The sequence below is a fragment of the Tachysurus fulvidraco genome, chromosome 1 (assembly GCF_022655615.1).
Source record: "Tachysurus fulvidraco isolate hzauxx_2018 chromosome 1, HZAU_PFXX_2.0, whole genome shotgun sequence".
Classification (NCBI taxonomy): Eukaryota; Metazoa; Chordata; class Actinopteri; order Siluriformes; family Bagridae; genus Tachysurus; species Tachysurus fulvidraco.
In genome coordinates, this window is record NC_062518.1 from 14,053,168 (window position 1) to 14,072,822 (window position 19,655).

Sequence of the window (19,655 nt, forward strand, 5' to 3'; positions counted from 1 at the left end):
GGTAATTGGTGGGACACAGTTTTGTTTGCTTTTCAGATATTGATTCTGTTTTAACTCAATGGGCCTTAATGCAGATGGGCTACAACTGTCAAAATCCTATTAAATTAAACTATTAAAGTGGGCGTTGAGTGTACAGAAATATTTTATATAAACATAATCTGAAGAATTGCATGAAGAGACATGAAAATTTGAAGAATGGAATAGCTCTCAATTTTTTTTCTCACTTTTAATCACTTTTTAATAAACATTGCACATAATAATAATGGAACACATTTGGTTCACATTTTCTACATAAATACATTGCCATATCGAAATCTCAGGTTGAACACCAGGTTTATAATCGAAAACAAAGCAGCAGTGCAAAAAAAACAAAACAAAAAACAGCATATACTCATCTTGCAGCTGTGCACTTTGCATTTATGCTAATCTGTTCTCTTTGTGGTAAACAATCAGTTTGTTTTGCTGACCCGCCTTCGACTGCATAGCGCTAAACACGTGTCGAAACGGTTTCAGTGAAGCAGCCATTTACGCAGGGTCTAAACGAAACACCCTTTTTATTAAACTTAATCTAGATACACCAGAAGCTAGCTAGCTAAGCACAGAATACATAACGGTTATACTATAATATAATATAAATATAGTACATTCTCACACCTCTTCAGAAAACAGAAGATGTTCACTACATATACAATGACAGCATTCACTGAGACACAATCAATGAGAAGTGCCTGTCAGGCAGTTCAGCAAAAATGACTGAATTTTATGAGCATCTTTAAGCTCCATGCAAAATCAGTGTTGGAGTAATACTGAGCACAGGCTGAAGAGCAGGCTCAGGCCTCAAGTTTTCGATGGAAAGTTCATGCTGCTGTCTTTCATTTTCTATACATCTTCCAGATCTTAAGACCTTCAGCATGAACTATGATGCTGCTGAAATAAATCACATTTTATGTCTTTTTTGTAAATTGGTTTGCATCAAGTCAATAACCACAGGAAATGACAGTCACCATAGTAATAGTAATATTTCTAAGAAAATAATTCAATTTGTCTCTCCTTCTCTCATGTTTACTTTTACATCACCTTTTAAATGCTAGTAAGATTTTACAGATTGTCCTTGCATATGTCACATGCACAGATATTGTGGACAAAGTTCATTCTCTTCACTTGAACTGAGTCTGGAAATTGATTCTTAATGCAAATCCTTCCACAGCAATTCCATTTACAACAACCTACTGGCACGTCTCCTAAAATTCCATGCCTCACACCTTGGAATGAAAAATCCCATGCTGAGATAGAAAGTGATGTATAAAGCCAGCAACGCTGCATATTTAAGGCAAACTAAGACAAAGTTGTCCCTTGTCCTCCTACAGCTCCTGTTCTTCCTCCTGATCCAAACCACTGTAGCGCACCTGTACCGTGTCCTTCAGTATGATGTCTCCAGCACTGTTTCCATACTCTTGGAAATCAACCCCTTCAAATGCCTGATCCTCTTGGAATTCATCGTTGTGATTGGTCTCCCCTTCTAGGATGATGTCATCAGAGCTTTTGGCACCGTCTTTCGGAAAAGCTCTTGTGCTTTCGCTGAGCGTGATGTCGTCGACGTGTTTTGCTTCGTCCTCGTTCTCCTCAGGGTTAGATGGAGGCAGACTTTCGGCATCTGAGTTGCTGAAGACGTAGCCAGGAAGGGTGAGGTGAGAGTGCGTACACATGCTGTGCGAGATGCAAGTGCTGCTGCTACGTCTAGACGAGCGATACACTCTGTTAGTCAGTTGGGCTGGGACCTGGGACTGAACACTGCTGTTGCGGTTGACGCTCGTTAACACTGAGCGGTAGCGATAATTAACCAGCACGACTGGACCCTTCCAGTCGAATGCTAATGTCCATCGCTGCCACATCTTTCGGATCTCTGTCTGGACCTGAGGAAGAGGAAAGAAGAAGTGTGCCAAATTTTGGTAGTTACTTTTTGGCTGTTATTTCTTTCCTGCCTTGGGTTCTAAACCATTCTGTCAGTTAAATATCCCTAAAATATCTTAAGATTTATTGACATTCTTGCCTTTCATTGTACCTCTTTTTAAATATTTGTGAAGGGGTCAAGCGAGTCTTCAAATGACCGACTAACTTGTGAGCTCACAAACTTATATAAAACTTGTAATCACCATGGGTGTCGCCGCTAACCCAGAATGAAGTGTACTTCAGTTGCTTATCTTTGCAAACAAATTGTTTGTTCTACATTAATTTTTAAGACTGCGTTAAGGTTAAGACTTCATTTATTTGAATAGGAAAAGATTCCAGCCAGGCTTTATAGCCTGTGTACTAACAGTAATAGTAACTGCTCTTCCTACTGTATGTCAGTATACCTGGTTGGTGTTGATCTCGTACCATCGTGTGGCAGACCCTTTGAGATTGTTGAGTTAGAAAATAATTTTCCAAAATGCCTGTAAATGTAGTTTTTCCAGTGTTTAATTGCGATAAAGAGCTGCAGCTACTAGTAGCAAGTGTTTGATTCAGCCAGTACCGCATTGCTTTGTTGGTGTTGCTTCTAGGATTTCTTCACCAATTGCACCTAAAGCTACAAGTAATAACTCATTACGGGTCAGGAGCAGTTGTGTTATAAGTAAAAGACGGCAAAGGCCCAACAATGGCAGACTATATGTGCTGGGGCTTAAATCCCTGTCCGTCTGATCGGTGACCCAGATTATTAACCACTCCCATGAACCATTAAACTTTTTCACACCACACCTGGTGCAGACACCAGTTTTATGGACACTACAGTAGTTTTTAACTGGAGGCCTTGAGGCGTGGAGGCATTCTTGGTGTGTCTGCATGCTGTTTGTTTAGCAAATTATGGGTTTACTTCACTCTGCAATTAAAGCAAGAGCATTTTAATACGATAGATGTCACCCTGTGATGCTCATCACTTCAATGGCATTGTCAAAGTTCATCACTTGTCTCATTGCCCATTAAAGCTCTTCTGTAGCTGTTCCTTTTAGCCCCTTTCTGTTTCTACCCTGCAACAAATCAACAAAGGAGCTTTCTTCACTTAAATCCCAGAAGAAGGAAAATCAATAATTGGCTGTTCCCATACTTGCTGCTGTTAGGGCAAGTCTCTGTAAATGACAGTCTGCAATTCAACAGTCACAAATCATTCAGACATTTGTCCAAGACCAAACTCCTTTGGGGAATGGCAAAACAATACCATTCAGCATGCTGTCGTGAATGGTTTACAAAAGGTTACAAAATGGTTTCAAAACAACTTATCAAATATAGGAAAGGATCTACTCTATATCTGCTAAATACACACACTGCTGAGTCAACTGTGGTGGGAATAATAATTAGTCAGAGATTAATCAGAGTTCAACGCACAAAGTTTTGATGGTACAGATTTAACAACAACCGTATGTGATGAATCCTGCACTAATACTTGAATGAATCTGTATTCAAGTATAAAATAATGACGAGTTAAGACATGTATTAATCATGAATTAAGACAAAGAGAATCCTTGTGTGAAATAATGACCACCTTTCACTAAAACACCAAAAACTCTTCTCAATCTATGCTGTAGCCTACAAGATCGGGCCGACTGCTAAAAGTACAGTCTCTTAAAAAGTTCTGTAATTCAGAAGCTCCAAAAAAAAAGCTTTTATTTTCAAACACATTCATTTCACAGATAATGAAAGAAACCATACATTATCTGGCTATTATCAAACCGTTTGTAGTCACATGATTATAATACTCTATAGGTTAAGTGTTTTTAAAACTCAGAGGCAATTACTACTGTGACCCTGAAATTTGAAAAAGCCAGATGGCGTCATACTAACTGCTCCCGAAAGCTTTTAGTTTTGGTTGCTGTGAACATTTAAAAGCACGGATTTCCGTAGCTGGTCATGTCTAAGAAAGCAATTGAAGAAACATGTTCTCTTTTCACTCAGAAGCCTGACAATGCTATTTTCTTTGCTGCAGTCTGGCATCTACCTTTCTTCAGGACATTGGCAGAGCATAATAAGGGAAAAACTGTCACACACACACACACACACACACACACACACACACACACACACACACACACACACACACACACACACACACACACACACACACACACAGTTAGAGTTCAAGGCTGTCACTCACCTCCCCGTTGCAGAAGCAGTAAATGATGGATACAAAAAATCCCTTAAATAGAACAGAAAACACTTTTAGGGATATTAGAGACTGCATTTTCCTGACCATTTACATTTACATTTACAGCATTTGGCAGACGCCCTTATCCTTATAGACATTCTGTACAGAAGTGCTTGTCTCTATCATTGGATACATTACTCTGGTTCACTAAGTTACATACTTAAGATACCATGAGTTTAATACATGTTTTTAATTTATTTTTTTAATGCAACAAACAGGGAAAAAAGTGCTAGTTGAAGTGTTTCATGAATAAGTAGGTCTTCAACCGCCGCTTGAAAATAGGGGACGTTCATTCCACCACCTTGGTGCCAGAACAGAAAAGAGTCTTGTAGTATACTTACCTCTTACCCTGAGAGACGGTGGAACCAGTCGAGCAGTGCTGGTAGATTGGAGGGTGCAGTGTGAGGAGTGATGAGGGCTATGATGTAAGAGGGCCAGCATCAAAGTTTTGAATCTGATGCGTGCAGCTACCGGAAGCCAGTGGAGGGATCGCAACAGCGGGGTGGTATGCGAGAACTTAGGCAGGTTGAAAACAAGCAGTGAAGCTGCATTTTGGATCATTTGCAGAGGATGGATTGTGTTCATATGGTACACCTGTCAGCAGTGCATTGCAGTAATCCAGTCTTGAAATGACAAGCGACTGAACAAGTACCTGAGCAGCCTGTGTGGACAAAAATGGCCGAATTCTTCTAATGTTGTTGTAGAGAAGGAACCGACATGAACGAGTCACATTAGCAACATGAGAGGATAAAGACAGTTGATTGTCCATGGATACCCCAAGGTTGCGAGCTGTGGCTGAAGGGGAGAGCAGATCGATTTGCAGGGATATAGCAAGGTCATGACCTGGGGATGAATCACCTGGGATGATCAGCAGTTCAGTTTTGATAGGATCCCCACACACACCTGACTCAGAACTCAGAGTTCTGAATCAAGTATACTGCACTTTAGAAATATAAAGGAAAATTCCATATTCACAAGCATATACAAAAATCATTTGTATTTCTATGAAAAAAAAAAACATCCTCTAAATATGAAAAGCTGAAACAATGCCACAGAGTGTATTAATTGAGATTCATATGTTTATGAGATAAACATATGTTTGTTATATCTTGCATAGTACAAAGTCAAATGTCTGAAAATTCAAAGAGGATATATACATGCGAGGTATATGGGGAAGGGAGTCGTCAATCACAGACTGAGCATATGTTTCCCCAATGTTTCAAATATATTAATGATTATAATAACAGTGGCAAATTTTGCTTGTGAATTTGAGTTGTATTTAACTAAAACAGTAACTAGACATGCCCCTCCCCTTACCCATTCAATATATATCTCTTGTGTTAAGTACCAAAATCAATGACCGTCTTAAGACCATCTCACCAGACTTATTTATGTGTGGTATATTGAATTGTTGGATTATTTGAGGATCTGTTTTTACCTGAAAAGAGTTGAAGAATAGCTCAAAGTACATGCGAAGCTCCCAGCCCAGACCAGTAAAAGTGTGTGGCATCCCAACAAACACAATGTAATGCACACCAAACACCAGCACCAACACCAGTGTGGACTTTGCCAGTTTCCTGCACAGAGAGAGAGAGAGAGAGAGAGAGAGAGAGAGAGAGAGAGAGAGAGAGAGAGAGAGAGAGAGAGAGAGAGAGAGAGAGAGAGAGTGAAGCCATGTTATCCTGTTCATTGTTGAGGTGGATCTGGGGTCTATCCTTGGAGTAGACCACTGGATAGGAAACCAGTCCATCTCTAAACTATTCACACCCATGGACAAATTAGTGTGGCCAGTCCACCACCAGCAAGAGGAGGGAGAAAACTGGAGAACCTGGAGGAAGTCTTGTGGACATGGCTAGAACATAAAGAAGAAACTCCACATATCGTAACCTTAGCTCAGGTCCAAACTGAGGACCTTGGAGTTGTAAGTTGGCAAAATTTTATAATATTACCAGTTTACTATTAATAAATATAATGTTTCTTACAGTCTAATGTTTTTACCATTTAGCATTAAAACAGCACAAAGAGACTTTGGGCTTTGAAGAAACCTTTGATTTAAAAGCCTTTCATTAATCTTCTGTAGTTCTTCCTGCATTGACGTGCCCTGCATATGTTAATATCTTTGAAATAATACACACACACACTCCGTCTTAACAATTAATATGTGGAAGTTCCAAATAATGCGATTAACACTTCTTTCACTATGTAATCCTCAGTATTGTAACTGAATGCATGTATCCTTTAAAACATGTCCTTACTTCTTATTTAAAATATACAGACAAAAAAAAACGTCCTATTGGGACCTAAGCACAGGATGGGGACAACTTTATGCTCTGCAATAATATGCAATGCCTAGTTAATTCTCTGGAATTTGTCAGGTTCAGGCTTTAGAATGGTGGATGCAGGGTTTTGAATCTTGAAGCCATCATAGCGAAAACATGTTTGCATGGCAATCCAGTTATGTTCCAACACCCCCCAAAACACCTACTGTACCAGCCTCGCCTTAACCTCATGTACTGTTGCCTCAGTGACCCTGATTATTCCCAGTATTTCCCACCATCAACAGTCTAACAGAGCACACGCCTGAAGGGTGGTACTGTACCTGTCACTGGGAGGCTTTACATCCTGGAATGGCTACCTCAGATCGGATGAGTGTGAAGACATTGGCGCAGACATCCAGTAAAGTCTGCAAAAACAGAGACTGCAGACACATTTGGTCTGTCTCAAGAGGATACCCAGATACTGCATAAAGTTTTAGTAGCAGCATAAAAAATGATGGACTATCACTGTAAACCATCTTCACATGGGAAGCAGAGCACATCTTGGAAAGTACAGTAACAGGTTTGTTCAGTCATATTTTCACCGGAGTGATATTATCTGCAGAAAAGCTTGTACAAAACATAAGAGGTTTGTAGATTCTAGGATGCTCGGGAGTTGTATTTGGGCTTTATTTCACAAATGGGGTGTTTAAGCCGAAAATTTACTTAATGTTCACTCATTTGTTGTAAAACCAAAGCATAACACATGTATTATTAAACTGTAGCTATGCAATCAAATTTGTAATCACAAGGTCAATTAAACACTAATTACATTATGACATGAACGATTTTGTATGAGTTTGATGGCTTGCGCGTTCCAGCTTTTTCTTTCATCCAGAGAGGAATATTTCCTTTGGTATGTATAATTTTGCTGTATTGCATTTTCTGTGTGTTGTCACCATTTGTGGTGTTCATGTTTTTCTAATGTTCTTTAAAATGGATGAATTTACTATAATATGATTGGCAGAAATTGGCAGAATTTACTGTAATATGATTAAACGTTCTTGTCTGAGGGCTATGGTAACTTTTAATAGGACCCTCCTAGGGCTAAAGTTCCAAAGTACTACATCAACACAACATACTTCTTGGACATTAATCCAATGGCAGGTTTAAAAGCATTCCACCAGAGATGTTCAGCACGAATCTGCTGTGTCTCATTAAGAGGTGCCTTAGGGTTCGCAAAAAAAAAAAAAGGTTCTATTTGGTACCGCTTGGAGAGCGATGAACATTTTATATTCAAACTCTTACAGAATTCACAGAATGTGTAACATTAAATCAGTGACATTACAGTTTACATCCTTTAATAAGAGGGATGGGATTTTATTAGCAGTCTTAGAAAAAATATAGAAAAAAGGTTCTAGAAAGAACCAAAACAGTTTTTTTACAGTGATGCTGTAGAAGCATTTTTGATTCCCCCCAAAAAAGTAATATTTAAATACATTTGTTACAATATTTTCTCATATTCAGTGATATTTATATTAGATTAGATTAGATTAGATTAGATTAGATTAGATTCAACTTTATTGGCATTGTGCAAGGTACATGTACAGAGCCAATGAAATGCAGTTAGCATCTAACCCGAAGTGCATAGATAGCTTATTTACAGTGGCAGTGTAATAAATAAGGGTATGAGGTTATACAGAAGTGTAGTAATATGTACATGTAACTGAATAAGGGTAAATATAGTGTGGTTTTTATATAAGTATGATACAGTATGAAGTGGTATGACAGATATAGCCGTACAAAAGGAATGTCATTATGGTGTCTATACAAGTCTACAGTATATGGTGTGAAGATGTCTTTAGATTTATGTAAAGAGACTTTTCTTTTAGAGAACTATGGTATTTTATATATTTAACACTCAGGTTTTAGATGTTCTTTGTGCTGGCCAATGAATGACGAGTTGCGGTATTCTGTGCAGCCTCGAGGCAACACACTAGATTAAAGGAATGCTTTTGAATTCAGTAAAGAAGGTGCTCTAAGGTGTCATTCGCATAAACCTGGCCTGAAGTTATTTCACATAACGGTGAGCAAAGGTGAAAAGTTCCTTTCCACATCACAATTCAGATGTGTGTGTGTGTGTTGGTGTCCTCACTTTCAAAGAAATGTCTTTCTCACCCCTACGCTGTTTCTAAAGCAATACTTCGGGAAATAACACGAGCTACTGTAGGTCAGCTCCAATTTTAGCCGAATGTCCCTCAGGAAACTGGAGAATATATACAGATCAGAGGTCACAAAACAAGTAGGTTTTTAGTATTGCATCATTATATAATAAAACTAAGGTTTCGATGCTCTTAAACAATAGTGAATTATCGTACTAGTGCTTTTTTTTTACTGCTTTAACACAGAAATTGGGTTTGATGTGTTATCTGCTTAAACGAAATTCTGTCAATAGGACTTTCATTTCTAACAGCATTTACTAGCTTGAATGCTGTGCTTCATTTTTCTGCAGGTGTAAATGATAATGGAAATTTCTTCTGCTGTTTTCAGCTAAAAAAATCTGAAGCTCAGATTGATTTTGATAACGTAAACTGTCTTATGCTAGGAGACAATGAGCAATTTAGTAACTGAGACAACTGAAAGTACATCTTGATTCATTTTGACTATAGTCATTTATACCCTTAATACAAAGATACTACCATTTACAGCAGTTAAAAACCTATCTTATGACAATATATCTCAGAACCTCTGTCATCCCCCCCCCACCCCATCTCTCTCACTCTCTCTTGCTCGCTCGCCTACAGGGTAAGATAATCCCTACTGAGCTCAGTGAAGCACAGTGGTGGTACCTTCATGCAGTGGGGGTAGTTTTTAGCAGTCAAATCTACGTTTGAAAGAAAAAGAAACAGATTGATGTACAAATACCTTCTTAGTGAGGACCTTATTCGTGAGGCAAGACGAATATTTTTCAGTAAAAAATGTTTGATATTGTAAGCTTTTTTTTTGATAAATTAACTTGTTTATTTCTTTTAAACTAATAGCAGGTGAAGACAAACGTTATTACTTTCTATGATATCTGTACTCAGGTTCCATGCCGATGAATCAAAGAGGGATTTGGTTGAATGTGCGATTATAACCAAATTTGTGCGAAATGTAAAATTGCAAAATTGCAAATACGTTTTCGACACGTACTTGTTCACACGCACAGCAGCTGCATGGGGCATGAACGTTAACATACTTCCTCTAATCTACACGAACGCCTACATCCACTTACGCGACATCACAAGATAAACTGTTCTTGAAGAACCCTATTAATTTCCTTGCTCTAAATAGAAATGAGCTCACAGGAATCTGCAATTAGCAAGAGTAACACTGAGACGAAAGCGAGACGTATAGCCTCTCCCAGATAAGACAGCACGACCAATTACGTTGTCATAAACCTGCCGGCTGTGAATCTGCAGTGATGGTGGAAAGTCCCGACAGTTCACTAGGATGTGTTTTAACCTGCAGTAGAGGATGCTGACGAGACAGGTTGCTTTAAATATACTTGAAATCTGGAAGATTCGGGCCATAATTTTAAATTTTTGGAAATGTGTGGAAAATAAATAAATAAATAAACAACATGCAAAAAACGACTTGATCTAATTTAAATAAGAGTACCAGAAGGCAGGTGAGTCTTTGACATGATTTTCAGAATATTAATATTACACTATAGAATATAATATTACTATTAAATCCGTTCCATTTTTAACTAGGCATAATGCTATCAGTTTAAAGTATAATATACACTGGAGATCCAAATTGCTAAGTGCACTCAGCAATTGTCTTCAGTTCAACACAAAGGCTTTCATTACTGGTGACCTATTCGGCAGCAAATAAAGTAAACTCTAAGTAGAATCTTAGAACGAAATAATATGATAACGAAATTCTGAAATTGGTAGTATTTGGTACATGCCCTATCAAGTGCGTTCAAATCCATTGGCAGGTCATCCAAATGTTAATATCACAAATTTGCTTGATTTGAAACAAATATTGAATAGTCAAGATGTTAGACTTCTCCTGTTTTTATTGTTTGTTTGTTTTTTTAATTAAACAGAAAAGCTCAGATTGTCACTGTGGTCTCAGTCTTTTGGATACTGCTGTATATGAGGAATAAAACACTTGTGAATATGCCGTTATAACAAAAGAATCAATGATTGTGTGGAACACTAACACCACACTTTGTATTCTTTATACAGTCTCATTTGCACCAGGGAGTTATTACTCATCTCACGATCTCTCAGCTCATCAATCCAGTAAATGACCTTTATTGAAGTTTGTGCTGTCAAACAAAGTACAGTTTTTTCCCCACCTTGATTGTTTGCAAATGTGAGGAGCTTCAAAACCTTAACAAGGGAAGACAAAGTCTTTTTTTAACAGAAGGTCAAACCATTTCTGTATGAGACCTGATGTTTTTGAAGACTGGGAAGAGATCAGTTTTTTAATTTTTTTATTTAATATTCTTCAAGGTAAATATGGCGGCATGGCAGTAACACGCAGCGGCTAGTCTGAATCTAATATGTTGTTATTTACATTCTTAGCCTTGTTCATATATATGACCACCATAAGAACAGCAAGGGCCCAACTGTCCCAGACCATCAGAAGATCAAAGTGCTCACATGCCCAGACAATCTACAGCCACTTCCAGTTTGCGTTTGCTTTGCAAGACCCAGTTACCTTCACTGGACCACCTCCAGTTTGCATATAGTCCAAACCACGCCACGAACTATGCCATTAGCACAACCATTCATATAGCCCTCATCCCACCTGGACAATAAAGACATTTGCATAGGAATGCTGTTCATAGACTTCAATTCAGCATTCAACACGAACATCCCTCAGCACCTGATTGAAAAGCTGAGCCTGCTGGGACTGAACACCTCCCTCTGCAATGGGATCCTGGACTTCCTGACTGAAACGGGAACATCTTCTTCAGCACCACCACACTGAGCACTGGAACCCCTCAGGGCTGTGTGCCCAGCCAACTGCTGTTCACTTTGCTGACTCCTGACTGTGTAGCAATGCTCAAAAGTGATGGGATTCATCAGCAAGAATGACAAGTCAGCATACAGAGAGGAGGTGAAACAGCTAACTGCCTGGTGTAGAGCCAACAACCTGCATGTTGATAAAACTAAAGAGATGGTTGTTGACTTCAGGAGAGCACAGAGTGACCACTTTCGCTGAACATTGATGGATCATCTGCAGAGATCATCAAGTGCACCAAATTTCTTTGTGTTTATATAGTGGAGAACTTCACCTGGTCACTCAACCCCAGTCCAGCAGTGTCTGTACTTCTAACGAAGGCTGAGGAAGCCCATCTCCCTCCCCCATTCTGACTACATTTTACAGAGGGAGAAGCTGCATCACTGTCTGGTATGGGAATTGCAATATCTTGGATTGCAAGACCCTGCAGCAGATAGTGAGGACAGCTGAGAAGATTATTGGAGTCTCTCTTCCCTCTATCATGGACATTTACAACACATGCCTCATCCGCAAAGCCAACAGCATTGTGGATGACCCCACAAACCCCTCACACACAATACTCTTCTCTATACGTATATGCTATATATCATCGCTGTCGGGCGGAATCCTCGTATCTCCAAAACCATTATTTTTCAGGAAATTAAAAAAAACGTCTTATTTTTTTGTTATTAAACATTGTATCGTTAAAGTTGTTATTATACCTTATATTGCTATCATATACTGTTGTGTACCAACATTAACACAACATTTTCCCAAAGTCATGTTTTATCAGAGATACAAGCTTTATGACTTGGGAGCAGGGAGATGCGAGATTATGCTGTCATTGATAAGAATGGAACGGACACGGACGTTGCTGCTGCTAGCAGTGTTCAATAAAGTTTGCGGTCATGTTGAGCCTTTTGACAAGAGACAAGGCTTCAATAGTTAACCAAAGCTACCTCAGTAGACATGTTGATTCGTTGTGACTCTTAATCTTGAGGAGAAATATGCCGCGAAGCTCTCCCACGGAGTGAAAAAGAGGTGGAGTCACAAGATTTCTCAGACAGTTGAAGCATCCAATGGAGGTAAGAGATTTGCGCTCAAGCTATTTTCCAGACTTTAGATTGGTTAATAACTTGTACGATGACAATAACATGACAATAAATGTTTCTTGATTTCTTAAGCTCTCTAATTTGAGATGAGTTTGTGCCCATTATAGCCTCAGATTCCTGTTCTTGACTGATAGGTGTGAAACCTGACGTGGTCTCCTGCTGTTGTATCTCAATCACTCTTTATAACCATGGTGAGCAGAAAAGCATTTCTGCATGCACAAAACATTAAACCTTGAAGTGGATGAGTTCCTGCCAGTTCAGACCGGTCTGGTAATTCTCCTTAATCTTTCTCCACAACGAGGTGTTTCTGCGCTCCCAGGAGAACAACAGCTTCTGAAATACTCAAGCCAACCCATCTGGCACCAACAACAGACTTTTTACTCATTCTGTTGTTTGATGTGATCATGATTTGATCTTCATGACCTCTATTTGCTGCACTATTGATTCAATACAAATCAACACTTTTTTTTTCCTAGGATGAATCATTTCTATTCTGACCCAACTCCAGATATCAACCCAAAAGAATCTCTGTAGATTTAGGCAACATTCTCCTCCACCATCATCAAGCTACAGACTGAGGGAATAATTTGGATGTCTTTTTTTTATTTACCTGTATTGCTTGCGAGTGTCGTATCTGCCGGCGTTCGTCTCTCGGATCTTGGTGGCCAGGACTCGCACGATATTCACAAACAGAATAAAATTGAGCTGTAAGGAAAACACACCGACCATTTTTAGGAGCTATGCACTTTATTTGACAGGTCTGTTTTTTCCTTATACGCACAGTACACAAAAAATTCCAGGAAAATAACTAGCTGTCAGAACACCTGAGCCATTAATTCTACATTATTATCAGACTATTTTCAGGCCTATTTCTATGCAGCTTCATGTGATGCTGGATGTATAGTTCATACACATATTCCTGTAATTTTACCAGATATTCTGTTTGTTTGTTCACCATTCTATACCATTTATTAAGTTTTTATGTCTGGCTTTCAACATTAGATGTGGGAATGGCTCACGGCATCCAGATTGCATAAAATTGAACAAAAAGCCAGGTTTCTGGACCAACATCCTCACGTCCATTATTAAAAAAGTGCCTGTCCAAATTTCTGTCTTGGGGGCCTTTTATTACGAACACAAAGCTAAAATTTTCCCTTAAGCATGGTAAAAAAATCGGAGGCTACCCTGCTTCGGTAATTAGTTAATTATCAAGATATTAAAGATTGTGTGTGTGTGAGAGTGAAACCATTTGGAATTCTTTTTGCTGTTGTTGCAATTCTGAAAATCACAACTAAGTACTTCCAAAGTCATTAAATGCATTATTGAGAACATATGCTGTGGTTCTTATACATTTAGTTGAATGGTTGATTTTCATCCAGCCCTCAATAGCTTATTAACAATATGGCTATAAATAACGGCCCTAATATGGTCTATGGACAGAAGGTTCCTGAATCAGTAATAAGCTTTATGGCTCTAATCAGCGCTTATAGGTCAATTCATTCTTTACTTACTCCAATTGCTGTCAGAATAGGGATCTGATAAATCCACTTAATATTGCCTGCGCTCAGTTCCCAGCACCTGCAAGAAGAAAATAGAGTAAACAATATAAGGAGAAAGTTTCCATCCAAAATAAAGAGGCTAATTTGCTGCTGATAATAATTTCACTGGATTGTGTGAGAGCTCTGTGTGTATCTTTTTTTTGCAAGGTTGCAGGGTTCATATCCATACTGGCGGTCAGGGGGCTAGAGATAATTAGTCCTCACCGTGCGTCTGCTAAAACAGCCCTGACGACGGCCCAAGCCGAGACAAAGAGAGCAGGAACACCTATAGAAACACATACAAAACATCCTTATCAGTCACACATGTACACACTTAACATAAGCCGAATACTAGTTAATACTACTTCCTGTAATGTTTATTCGCTGCATAAACACGCTTCTCACTTGCCACTTACCCAAGTTCTGAGCTGGGTTTACTGTATTATACTGTTAGTTAGTTTGTTTAGTGTATATATATAATGTATATACTGTGTATATATATATATATATATATATATATATATATATATATATATATATATATATATATATGGATTTTTTTTTACAGCAAAACATCTGCTAGATTAGCCTTAAACCAGGCTGGGCAAAGATCTTTCTGGATCCAGAATAAAGTAGACTCTGGTGTCAAGGCTACAAATTCTAAACATTTGGTGAGGGAAAAAAAGCCTTCATGCCTTAACTGAAGAAAAGCAGGGTATCAGGTTTAGAAACCAGGCTAAACGAGCAAATTGCAGAACATGCCAGAGAATTTTAGCGGACATGATATAAGTGCGAGTGTCAGAGCTTTAATCTTCTACAAATGATTCGGAGATGCTGGAAATTGAGGCCAAACACAGACCGTTCATGCAGGAGAGAAACACTCACAAGCTTGATCTCAAACCGTAAGGCAAGTATGAGCTCACTGACATGCACCTGCACACATAGGCATCATGTATAAGGAATTAAGAAAAGTAAAGTTAAGAGTCGCCTGAAAAAAAAAAGAAATCTGTGGCTTCACTGTTGCACATTTCCTATTTTTTGTCTACTCATACAAAATATCTATATCATAAAAAAACATATCATCATAAGAAAAATCTCTATTTTAATATAAATGCTTAAAAAAAAAAGCAGACGCTCCACATAATGTTAACAGAAAAAAAAATGTAATTGAATTGTTGAATGTTTGAACTCTGAACCACAGGGAACCTACACAGAACCCCAAAGAAGCTTTTTTTTTATGTTTGTTCGTTTAATAAAAGTAGCAGTGTTGTGTGTTTTAATGTATTTTTTTAATGTAACAATTTTGTGTATTGTGTAATGTATGTGTGTGTGTGGAGTTTGCATGTTCTCCCCGTGCCTCGGGGGTTTCCTCCGGGTACTCCGGTTTCCTCCCCCCGGTCCAAAGACATGCATGGTAGGTTGAATGGCATCTCTGGAAAATTGTCCGTAGTGTGTGAGTGTTTGAGTGTGTGAGTGAATGAGTGTGTGTGCCCTGTGATGGGTTGGCACTCTGTCCAGTGTGTATCTTGCCTTGATGCCCGATGACGCCTGAGATAGGCACAGGCTCCCTGTGAGTGAGTGAGTGAGTGAGTGAGTGAGTGAGTGAGTGAGTGAGTGAGTGAGTGAGTGAGAGAGTGTAATGTATTACAATGTATGGAATTATCTATTTAACTGATTTGTATTTTTAATAATCCTTTATATATTGGAATTTACCGCTCAAAATTTATTCTACAGTAATCTTTCAACACATACATGTTACATAACAGTCGATCCGAGGTGGCATTGTTAATGGTTCCACAACTACGCAACCGTTCACATGCTTTGCATACAGGCATTCGGTAGCGATGCTAAAAAAATCCATTCCTTTGAATGCTGCACTTCAAAGCTATCAGAGGTGCTGCTGCACATCAAACAGAAACGAGGGATAAATGAGAAATCATAAGGGGCTGTCAACAATGAGAGCAAACAGGCAAGATGTAGGAGTGAAAGCACGGGAAAAGGACAAAATGAGATGTTCTGGACAGGATTAATGACGCATGACATGTAGCAAGAAGAATCATTTTAAAAAGTGTGGGTTAATGATAATAGTGACTGAAAAAATGACAGGAAAAAGAGAAAGCATGCACAAAGCATGGGGGAAAGCATGCACAAAGCCCACAGACTGAGACAGGAAATTACTTTTAAACTGATATCTTTAACATGTATTGTGTGCATGTGAGGAGAGGAGAAATAAAAATCGAGTCTAAGAATAAAATGAAAGAAAATGATAGAGTAGATGTGTGAAAGGGCCTCAAACTTAATTCCTGACTTCACAAATATGCTCATTTGTGAATATGTTCAGTGTGTTTTAGGCACAGTCACATCCTGCATAGAATACTCTTAAGGAGTCTTACAGAAAAAAACAAAACACAAATCGATGAACACAATTTGTTTAGTAATTACTTTTAAGATATTAAAGAAAGAAAAAACACAGATGGATTGATGGGACATTCACACTGAGATAACGCCCAGGCAGAGGAACAATTCACACTTTTAATTTAGATGTGCTAATTTATTGCTTACCTTCTGACACTGCTGAGCTATTTTAGATAAAACTGAACATGCAAGATGAAACTTCATGCAAGTTTGTGCCATAGCAAGGGGGGAAAACGTGACTCTGAAAAGTGTTGGATATCAGTAACAAGTGGTCACATGCTGTTTTTATTCAGTTGTGGTTGTTGACCATGCTGAAATATGTACAGCATGAAACATCAGGTTGTAAAAAGCCAGGGTTGCTTGTTAACCCAGGATAAAATATGATCAGTGTGAGAGGTCAAATAAAATAACCCAGGATTCCATTTACCTGGAGTATAGATGACCCCAGGGGTAACTATTTCAGGTGTGGAAAAAAAACTCTACACACTCACCCCATCCTATAAGTGTGAAGCCCCAGAGGTACTTGGAGTCAGAAAAGAAGGCCATGAAAATAAGGCTGTGTAAGTAAAGTCCCTCCACCAGGATCCAGTAGTAGTTTGTAGCCAGAAAGTAGATAAACAGCAGCACAGTGATCTTACAACCAACCTGCAAAAAGACACCAATTTAGAATCCCAGCAGAAACGAACACTCAGAAGAACGAATCACAATTCATAGATTGGTTCATTCACAGCAGCAACATATAAACTTACATACTGAGTATTGTCCAGAGGGCTAATAGAAACCACATTGATGTTGTCCATGAGGACCGCGTCATACTGCTGCATGCCGCCGTTGGAATCCACCACCAGGTCCTTCACAAAAATGCTGACGGCACGCAGCATGAAGGACACAAACAGGTGCATGTGAATATAATTTCTGGTGCAGTGAAGACGTCTGCGAAGAGAATAAACGACATACTTTTACAATACTGTACTACCTGAGAATCGGGTGGTTCAGCTCATGTGGATTCTGAGACACATTGCACAGAGGTGGATCAAGGACTTGCTTTCAATGGCAAAACCTGGGTCCATCTTTTCAGGGAAAGTTTATTTATTTATTTATTTATTTATTTATTTATTTATTTATTTATTTATTTATTTATTTATTTATTTATTTAATTTTTACCACAATTTTTTTTTATAAATACATCACATATAATAAACAGTCTGGTCCAAACTCCATCACACAGATTTGTCATCTGTTTGTGATTTGAAACACTGAAACACATGCAAATTGGATTGGATTTGAATTCTTAGTAGTACAATCAATGGAAAAATGTTGCATGGATATACAGAGGGGTGCCAAATTAAAGGGAAAATCAACAAACATAAAGAGGGTAAATAAAGTATCAGGCCACCCTCGCTACAGCTCCTCAGATTCATCACTGATCAGATTTGTTACTTTTCTTTTTTAAAGATATTCCTTCAGAGTATGTTATTGAGCATAGATAATGGATAATGGATAATGGAGCAAAGATAATGGGGTGTAACATGTTACTCCAAAATCTCAAAAGTGTGACGACATGGCAGATGATTTAAGCCACTGTACCCTGAAACATACAGATAGGATCAAACTGAAAGACATCACTTTCACCAAAATAGAAATAATTATCATAGAACAAAGATGCTCATTGAGAATAATACTGATTTGCGGTGATTTATTGCTTCTGGAGGTTTACTCCAAAACAGAGCATGACAAAACGGCAGTGTGAAAGTTGCCATGCTTGTGAATGTGAACGCAGTTTGTACTTGGGTCTGAGCTTGTTCAGGAAGTAAAGTAACCACAACACACTTTACAGCAATGTCCAACAATTTTGGTAACTTTACAGGAACTAAGCAGGAACCAATGAATAGTCCTCAAATAACATTACTTTTAAGTTTTAGTTAACATTTACAGCATTTAGCAGATGCCCTTTTTTTATACAATTGTGGGTTAAGGGCCTTTCCCAGGGGCCCAGCAGTGGCAGCTTGGTGGACGTAGGAATCAAACTCACAACCTTCCGCTTTGTAGCCCAACACCTTAACCACTAGGCTACCACATCCCCTAGTTAATGCACTTTAGTGTACAGAATGACTATGGTGATTCTACTGGGAACATTAATTCCCAGTAGAAGATCTCCAGTAGTGTGGAGGATTACCTTTCTTACTGTAGAACTGCTACCTTAATATAGCTACAGTACTTCCAAAACCTGCTGTGTGTGTATGGAGTATGCATGTTTTTCCTGTAAATGAAGAGGTTTCCTCTGGGTTCTCGGGTTTTCTCCCCAATCCAAAGGCATGTTGTAGGTGAATTGGTGTCTATAGTGTGTGCAATTGTGCCCTTAGATAGACTGGCATCAATTCCAGAGTTTACCCTGCCTTCTGCCCCAAGTCTCCTAGAAAGGGCTTAAGGTTCCCCACAACCCAGTAGGATAAGCAGTGTAAGAAATGGTAGGTTGCATGGAAAACCTTATTGTCTTTGATAGCCTAGTGGCCATATAAGGCACCACGTAGGTTCTAATAAATAGATATACTGAAATGCAGTAGCAATGAGGTAGTCAAAATACAGGTTTTTATGTTGTCTAAAGTAAATAATAAACTTGACATTACTTTCGTATGATTTTTTTTTTTTTCTAAAGTGAGGTGAGGTGACGTGACATACGGCTAAGTACGGTGACCCATACTCCGAATTCATTCTATGCATTTGACCCATCCAAAGTGCACACACACAGCAGTGAACACACACACACCGTGAACACACTCCCGGAGCAGTGGGCAGCCATTTATGCTTCGGCACCCAGGGAGCAGTTGGGGGGTTCGGTGCCTTGCTCAAGGGCACCTCAGTCGTGGTATTGCATGACTTCCCCCCATTTTTTTTAATCGTCTGTGTTTTATGTAATACATTTAAATGTTAATGTCTTTTCAGTTTATTTTATAACTTATAAGATTTAAATTAACTCATCATCCGATGTGTATGAACCACTTTAATGTTCTTTGTATGTATTTTTACTATATTTACTCATAACTGGGTTAAGTGTTAATATATTGTTCTGCCATAGTTAAAGAAGATGTGGAGAAGTATTGTAAAGATTTTTGTAGATCTGACTGACCACATAAAGTGAACTCCTACATACATACTG

General features: G+C 38.6%; 1 protein-coding gene across 1 annotated transcript in view; it reads right to left on the reverse strand.

The window, feature by feature from the left end:
* Positions 1-224: 224 nt before the first annotated feature.
* Positions 225-19,655, reverse strand: part of pth2rb (parathyroid hormone 2 receptor b) — a 28,235-nt gene continuing 8,804 nt past the window's right edge. The window contains exons 6-13 of the mRNA XM_027168573.2: positions 17,248-17,431; positions 16,990-17,143; positions 14,309-14,369; positions 14,057-14,123; positions 13,156-13,250; positions 5,616-5,754; positions 4,127-4,168; positions 225-1,913 (exon numbers count right to left, since the gene is read on the reverse strand). Coding sequence (XP_027024374.1) covers positions 1,362-1,913; positions 4,127-4,168; positions 5,616-5,754; positions 13,156-13,250; positions 14,057-14,123; positions 14,309-14,369; positions 16,990-17,143; positions 17,248-17,431 — 1,294 coding nt within the window. The 3' untranslated portion in view covers positions 225-1,361. The remainder of the gene's footprint in view (positions 1,914-4,126; positions 4,169-5,615; positions 5,755-13,155; positions 13,251-14,056; positions 14,124-14,308; positions 14,370-16,989; positions 17,144-17,247; positions 17,432-19,655) is intronic.